This window comes from Cryptotermes secundus, unplaced genomic scaffold (assembly GCF_002891405.2).
Source record: "Cryptotermes secundus unplaced genomic scaffold, Csec_1.0 scaffold206, whole genome shotgun sequence".
Classification (NCBI taxonomy): Eukaryota; Metazoa; Arthropoda; class Insecta; order Blattodea; family Kalotermitidae; genus Cryptotermes; species Cryptotermes secundus.
Window position 1 is genome coordinate 837,682 of NW_019734313.1, and position 8,836 is coordinate 846,517.

The window sequence follows — 8,836 nt, forward strand, 5'->3', positions numbered from 1 at the left end:
AAGATGTTCCTGGCCTGTGACCAGTAGTACTGTTACTTAACCTTGTTCAGGGTCCTGTTGATACCCACATGTCCTCCCAATAGTCCTCCATTGAATTGGACAGCATTTCCTTCATTTGGCTCTGTGGAAGGATTATTTTTAGCTGTTCAGGTCCATCCATCTGCTGACTGCCAGCAACACTGTAACGCATCCCTCATGGTCAGGGATTTCTATTGGGCCCAGCAGCGCTCATAGGTGCAGCTGCGACCGATGCTGTCCGGCCTCCAGTTCCCACAAAACAGGCCCAATGTTATGGTCTTCCAGCTGCATCATCCTTAGGGTGGTACAGTCCAAACCATCTGTGGCCATAACTGCAGTGGCCTTCACCTTTTGTCTACCTGCCTGTCTTTTGACCTTCTGGCAGTGGGTACATTCGTCTTGGCATGGTCCTGTGGAGACTGTACCTTCATTGGTATGGTTCTGTCCCAGTGATCTTCAGCCATTCTGGCATGTCCTCTCTGCTCTCTTTGGTTGGCAGCCTTCCAGCTGTACAGTCATGACTCCAGCACTGAGCAATCCCACGAGAATGATCATGGTCATACCCAGGGATGCAATACAGACGCTTCTCCCTCACTTAGTCACATAGCATGCAGTGCTTCAAATACACAGATGCATCGTGGGTGTGCAGGATGTCCTGTCTCAGGATTAACTCATCAGTGATATCAGTGACAGACACCCAGGTCCGTAGAGGGTGTTGCTCCAGAATCTGCTCTACTGGTGCCTCCTTCAGGATGGGAAGCATCTCTTGTAATTCCATCTGCAGAATGTACAACTGACTTGATTCTCTCTAGGGCATTCCTGTGATGTCAGCCATGGCAATGGCTCAGTGTGGATGGTGACAAGGCATATCTTGTCTTTATCCGGTCAGCGTTTAGGCCATCATTGCTTCTCTTGGCTGTTGGAGTAAGTGTGAGACAAGGGGGTAATGACACAGGCATCTTTGTCCCCTCCCTTACACATTTCTTGAACCACAGCTGACTGCCTCTCAGGCTATCCTCCTTCGCACATTCTTGTGGACAGTATGTCTCAAGATGAGTGAGTCCCCCATACTGCCAGCATACAAGTTGTCCAGCCTTGTGGTGCCCAGTTGCTGTGACCACATTCCCATGGAAGCCCTAGTCCTCACCACTTGCAGCCTTGCCAGTGGTCTGACTGCCACCTTTATGTTGGTCTTTATTCTAAGCCAGTTGAGTCCAGTTCAAATCTTCACAGCTTATTTGTTAAGATACATTCTGTTATTATCCTCCTATGTAAGTGTAGATGTCCCAAGTGATCTCTTTCCTTGTGGCTTTCCCATAGTGATCCTGCTTTCAGTTCCTGAATTCTCATGTGTGCCACATAATCCACTCATGTTTTTAATTTCATCATCCTGACCATACTAGTAGATGAATAAAAATTATGGAACACCTTATTATCTATTTTGTGTTCTCCTGTTACTTGCTCTGTCTTGAGTTCAAATATTTTCCTCAGCACTGATTTCAGATGCCCCCACTCTATGAATCATTACTGCAGAGAGTGTGAACACATCAACACAGTGTATGTAATTTGCTCTTAATTTCTTGCAGAGCTTGTCTACACAGAAGTCATTGGATTCGTGCCCCAGACTCTGCCTCAGGCGGTGCAAGAATCCTAGTCACTTGTTATCTGTCCATTGGTTTGTTGCAGATTTTCTTGGGTCTGTTGAATTCTTGAAACCATTTTTGCTTTCACTAATATAGCAGGGTTACATGACATTCTCCAGCTGTACAGTATTAAGTTATAGCTGTTTGGTTTGAAGGAGCAAAACTGTTATACCATTTTTTCCCAAAGTAGGTGGGCTCGGTGGAACTCTGGGTTCAATACATTTCATTAGATTAAAGACATTTTTGTGTTTAAATTTAAATACAAAGAGTGATTCTGCTGTATTTTGTTCATCTGAAGCCCAAATCTGAACTTCAAACTCAGTCTGCTCTCAGATGATATGAAAGGACTCTTTGTCATACAGAACTTAAGTCTGTTCTCTCATCCTGTGAGAAGTGAAAGAGAAATCCTAAAGTACATTGCTTGACAATAGAATTCACTGAGCAAGTGGTATGAATATGTTCCTATTATACTGTTTGCTTTTGGTTTGTATATATGATTTCATCAGTATATTTTGCTGCCCAAAGAGTTCTGAGTTTTTGGGTCATGAAAGAAAATGATTTTAATATGTACTTTGGAGTACTTTGATCTCTTAGATTCACCATTTTGGTCAAGCTGATGTTCAACAATCACATCTTGTTAGTTCACCATTCTATTAAGTCAGAAGTTCATAACAGCTCACTATTATTGTAACATCTGTAATCTGATACTGGAATTATACAGTTATTACAGGGAGCATTGTATTACTGTAATTATTTGTAATTCATTCATTTGGTTATGTTTTGACTCAGTTACCTACTGAGGTTATGTAGTGTTAAAGTGATGTATGATTGATTATGAGGATGAACTGGGAAGAACATGGCAGGAAATAATTGAGGTCGCCTGTAAGATAGTATTATCCATGAAGGACTGAGGAAAACCATGAAAATTTTTGTTTAAGGTAGCTGATCCCATGCTGGAATTCAAATATAGTACAACATAAATATGAGACAGATGAGTTAGTGCTGTTGCAAACTGCACAGTAAATGCTTTTGAGATACACTTAAGTAGAATATACAGAACATAAGCATGAACTGATCATAATAATAATAATCTTTACTTGACCACACTTTTCTTTGCCTGTTTTGGGTTCAGACCCTGTCTGCATGGATCTAATCCTCTAATACTTCTGGGTATCAAAAGAAAACATTTCTATTCAATGTTTAGGCAGTGAATTTCCTTCTGGTAAATTTTCACAGGTTGTGAAGTTTTCCTCTTCAAGGTCAGGGTACATAGTGGTTTTAGAAATTGGGTAGTGGAGTGTCCCAGCTTCTTGACCAGCTGAACTCAGAGCAGGTTCTTCTACATTCCGTCCTTATCCCTGAGATTTCGAAACTTTGTGAATGTGAGAAATATGAGGTTGATTCATACTTGAAACAGCATCTTTGGGATTCAGATTCTGATATTCACTTGTAAGATATCATGCACAGAAACATGTTCATTTTCAAGAAAAAGCTTCTCAAGTTTGTTAATGTTCATGTGATTGACTGATGTTTTGCAGCTGTTGGAAGAAATTGCTTGCTGTGTCATAGCTGTCCTTGAATACACTACAATACAATGCTCAACTTACACACCCATGTTTTTGACATTTCACCATCCCAAACTGTACTCTAAGTCCCTGATGAATATCAGGCAGTTTTAAGCCCTCTTTCACAAAAAAATATGGTTACGTATTGCTGTTCACCTTACTGACTTCTTGCAGTATGACTAAGTGCACATGCACAAGTGTCGATAGTGTGTGGAGAAGAAACATTAAATAACTGTGCAGAAGTTCCACATTATTATGAGAAACCTTGACCATCCTGGGTCAAATTTGAACCACTTGCATATGTATCAAGCCCTCACTATTAGCACCATCTTGTCACTGAGAGAAGGGCCCTTCACCCTTACAATATGGTGAATTCCAAAATGTTATAAAGAAAAACAAAGAAGAGACACCCCTCAAAGCAATATAAAATGTTTTTCTTGCACTGACAGTTTGTAACAGAATAGTTCAAAAGTGGTAAGTGTGTGTGATGAAAGAACATATTAAATAACTATGCAGGAGTTCCACATTATTGAGAAACAGTGAAAGTTCTGGGTCAGATTGGAACCTCCTGAATTGTATATCAAGCCCTCCATCGTCATTGGCATCACCCTGTCACTGAGAGTAGGGCCCTTTACCCTTACAGTATGGGCAGGTGTCAAAATGTTAAAAGAATATAACTTCTAGTATTATAAAATGTTTGTCTTGTGCTGATAATTTGTAACAGAACAGTTCATGGACCACACTGATGAACTGGTGATCTGTCATTGCATGACACAGTTCACAAATTAGTTTGTATGATTAAAAGGAAAGCTCACTTCTGTAGCAATAGATGAAATAAATCATGAGCTGAATATATCCTGAATTGGTCATAAAATTGTCCATACTCCACTATGAATTTGTTTCTTTTTTAAGACCATACTGTTAAGGATTTGAGGTTCTCACAGAAGTGGATATGACATTGTGTAGTCCAGTGAAAGTTGACCAGTATTTCAGAACATGTCACCTCAGTCCTCAGGGTTGAAGATTAAGCCAAGCAATGAACCAGCATAAAACAATCAGAATGCAGAACTCTCTGTAGACGAAGCAACACATTCCCCCAAAATAAAATTTGACTTTCACCAGACTACATGGCATTATACCCCAGAAGTTAGAAATTTTTTAAATTGTTTAATTCATTTATGCAAATGAGTGATGCACTGAAGACTTTATGCAGTATCTGTAATTTCCTATTACTTGCTCAAATATGCCAAATTTTCAGTTCTGAAATATGAGATACATGGTTTTATTAGGGAAGGTGCTGGTATGTGACTCCCCAATAGTAAAACCCAAAGATTCTGTGTCCATCATAGAAACCTACCATTGAATATAATCTTGAGCCACTTTAATCCAATTCACATCCTCATAACCTCTTTCTCTATCATCCAATTTCATGCTTGATCTTCCAAATAGTTATTTTCCAGGGGCTTTCTCCACCGAAATTCTTGTGCATTTCCTTTTCTCCACCAGTATTAAATGTTCATCCTATCCTTTATCATTTTGATTACTGCAAAGTACTCATTCTTGGCTGGCTTCATCTTTCTTCACTACAGAATAAACAAAGAAGGCATTGTTAATTAGTAAAATTGTATTCTGTTTCAAGTCACCAGTGTGTTAGTACCACTTCAGTATGAGAAAGAGCTGCATGGGATAATCCCAAACTTATTGGAACTTGCTTCAGAATAGTTACGAGTTTGTATCATGTTGTATTGCAGCATTATTGTCAAATTAGTTGTTGCACTTGAGAGCTACATGGTGTTTCACTTGCTAGGAAACACAAATGTTCCTTGATATGCTTCCCTATAAAAATTGACATGTACTTACCTTGTATGTTGCAAAACAAGGTCCTTCTAGAGCATATGCTGAAAATTGCCCCATCCAGCATCCAAGCACTTTTGTATGTGAGTCTGGAAATTGCCGAAGACATCTGGTAATGTGACATCAGTCATGGCAGCAACCTCCCACCATATCGTGTCTTTGAGGGCATCAAGTTTTTGTGGCTTATTGCTGTATACACAGCCCTTCAGTAAGCCCTGCAAGAAGAAATTAGGTTATGTCAGGTCTTGTGATCTTGACAGCCACAGCTTTTCAAAATTAATTCATCACCGAAATAACTTTCACTTTCCCTCATGCTTGCATTGGATGTGTGGCACGTTGTGCCATCTTGATGAAAGGTAAGATTGAATAGACATAAGCTTCGTCCATGTCAATTTTCATAGGGAACCGTACAAAAATGAAGAAGTTATTGAGGAATGTTGAGTTTCCTAGTGAGAGAATCACACTGTATGAAGCAATGTTTGTAGCTTTGATACAACAGGGTAAATACTGTGTGCTACCTATACATTTTTTGTTGGATTGCATTTTAAGACAGTTTGCTCTTTTTAAATTTGTAGGAAAGAATTCATGTTCTGACTAAAGAAATAATGTATTGTGTCACAGATTCTAACAGAGCTATATTTAGAAGGTGGCAAGTTAATTTTTGAACTCCCTCTAAAATGTGTGTGAGTCTTTTTCTGATTAAATATAATTATAAAATGGCAATATTGCAGTGAAAGGACACATGGGCGTCAGTAGCTGCACTGACTTGCGAATCTCAGTAGTTTGAATATTAATGGCCCTATAAAAATGTGTATAATACTTGTGAAATTACTGGATACATGTGGCGAGGTTACTAAAACAGTCACAGTTTCACAAAACAAACAGCACAATTTAGTGAAGAGAAGTATACTTATTATGGTTCTGTAATAATCATTTTACAAAAATTGAACCATATCACTGCTAATGACGAGAAATGTCAGTCAGTTGTGTGCCCTATTCAATATTACATTCTTTCACATATAAATTTACTTTTCATTTCAAATTAAGTTTAATACTTTAAATACTTTAATAGTTTAATTCTTTCTGTGAGATTTACATAGTATATAGAATGAAAATGCATAGTTTTATAGTAAATTAATTATCATGCACATAAGAAATCTGTCATGGCTACCTACATCTCTCTGCACTTACATAACTGGAATATAATTCATTTTATTTTTATTTTAACATCAAATATAGCTGTTACTTTACCCTTTCTCTGTTCTAACATGTTTCATTGATCATTCGTCAACTTCCGTGGGAGTTTATTTCAGACCTTTATTAGCACATTGTGTTTTAATGTTACAAATTGTGGTTATGAGTTTAACCTTTATTGTCTTTGCTTGTCACTACTTTCACAGCATATGCATGGGTCAGGCAGGCCCAAGCAGTTCTTGAGTTGTATTGCTCTCAATGTAAATACTATTTCCCCCCCAAGTTAAAATTCAACCTGCCAATGCTGCTTTAGTTAGAGACTTAAATCAGGGTATGATTCCTGGAAGATGCAGAGGTTCCTTCTCTTCCCTACCATATCCATCCAGACTGTCTCTGGTGCCAATCAGTGGATGCTAGAGGTTCTTCCTTCATATTTGCAAGGCCTGTGTCAAGTTAGGCCATGACCACTTCCTGTCTCATCGATTCCAGTTCATTATTTACTAATCACTTATTTATCATAATACAGGTATAATCTGAAAAATTTTAAGTATCATTAAGTAAACTGAAAACAAACAAAAATTAAATCAGTAAGAATATAAAGCTGACAGTTTCCTCCAAAACCCCTATTGTTTAGGAACTGAATTGACTCTTATATTTACATTTGCGTTTAATCATATGTTGTTTGAATATATCCAAATTGATGGTAACTGAAACATAAAGATTTAACATGGATTACAACCAGAGTATTCACCAATCCCATTCTTTGTCTTGGTCTGGAATATCTTTGATACCTTCCTGTTTAATATCATATAATCATGTCTCTCATAACTTTGAAAGCTATTACATGCAAGTAATAATAAATGGCACAGAAACAGTAACCAGAATAATATTGTGGCATATAGACCCATTGTTAGGCAAGGACTGTGAAGCAAACGATACAACAGTCATTGCTGGGCAGCAGTGAGCACGCCAGTGAACTGACTGAGTAGCGATCACATGGGAAGCCCAACAGTGGAGGGATTGTTGAAGGCAGTGTTTTCTGTGGACCATGGCAGGATGTTATAACCAGGAAAGTTGGAGCAGCGAGTTGAGAGTTGAATTCTGCAAGGGAGGCTGAACAGGGATGGCACTGTGGTTCAGTTATGAGATGGTAGCAAACCAGCAATGGCATAAGACCCTGGAGCTGAAGAATCTCCGCTGTTAGAAGGCATTGCCAGGTGAAGACATAGCATGCTGGGAAAATTCTTAGCAGGTGCTCTAGTAATTTGTGAATTGTGGAGATTAGGTGTGTGGCGCTGTAATTACTTGTACTTCTGAGTTATGTGTGTAAGTGGTCAATAAATTGAGTCTTCAAACCCAGTCGATAAGTCACACATACATGTGATAATGTAATCAAGTGGCAACTTGTAATCAGTCTATAAGGTCAGATTGATGGCTCAGCGAAATTAAGTAACAAAATTACTCCTGGAAGCTAGTGGTAATGCACAGCTGTCTTGACTGAGTGTGTGTGAAAATCATACACATAAAATTTTTGCATGATATGTCTGCTTGTTATTTCCATGCCCCAGTAAACAGCTGTGCTTATCCCTCTAACAGATACTAAGCGGTGAATGTACAAATGATATTTCCTTTTTAATTGCTTTAGTTGCATTTCAGAGCTCAATTAAGATGCAACATATCACTGTTCACCTTACTAATCTTATGTGTAGTACGCTTGGATGCTGACCCTATAAATGTATATGAACCTGAACTAATAGCTCAACTACATAAAATAATGATTAAAGCATGGAGAACAGACAAAAAATACCTCATGAGTGTGATCAAGGAATCAGTACATGAGAAATGAAATGAGCTGAATTGTTCGATGTATCACATTGCTTAATACAGCCTAAAAAAAACCTTTTCTAATGTAATATGCAGGAGACTGTTACTTCATGTAGAACAAAAACTAGGGAAATATCAGAATGGTTTTAGAATAGGCAGAACAACTGCAGACCAAATACATGCCATAAGACAGATCTTGGAGAAAACTTGAGAGTACAATATTAGCACATTCCACCTCTGTATAGACTTCAGAGCTGCCTACATTAGTGTTAGTATCCGAAGAGAGACAGTTCATGGTTATGGAAGAGTTTTGATACCTATGAAATTAACTTAACCACAGCAGCTCTAAGAAGACATATTCAGAGTTAAAATACAAAGTGATTTATCAGCTCTCTTTCTTGAGAGGAACAGTGGCTAGTAGGGGCCAGTAAATGTTACCATGGCCTTAGAAAACAACTAGGATGTATTACCGTGACACTCCAAATGTAAATTATATATATATAAATCACTTTTGAGGCCTGTTCTCTTATATAGAAGTGAAAGCTGGATGAAATGAAACTAGAAGTATTTTAAAGGAAAATACTAAGAAAAGTATATAGCCCCATTAAAGAATATGACTTGTGGTGAAGGCTGGAAGACTGAGGTGGCTGGCACACCTATATAGAAGAAATCAAATCTCTGCAATAAAATGACATTTGCCAAGATGAAAGGCAATAGAAGAGTGAGTAGACCCCCCCC

The 8,836-nt window shown here is 38.3% G+C and overlaps 1 protein-coding gene across 2 annotated transcripts in view; it reads left to right on the forward strand.

Moving 5' to 3' along the window:
• LOC111868512 (mitogen-activated protein kinase p38b) overlaps positions 1 to 8,836 on the forward strand; it is a 45,684-nt gene extending 36,848 nt beyond the window's left edge. For both annotated transcript variants that reach the window (XM_023859204.2, XM_023859205.2), the window contains exon 10: positions 1,605 to 8,836. In XM_023859204.2, coding sequence (XP_023714972.1) covers positions 1,605 to 1,672 — 68 coding nt within the window. In that variant the 3' untranslated portion in view covers positions 1,673 to 8,836. The remainder of the gene's footprint in view (positions 1 to 1,604) is intronic.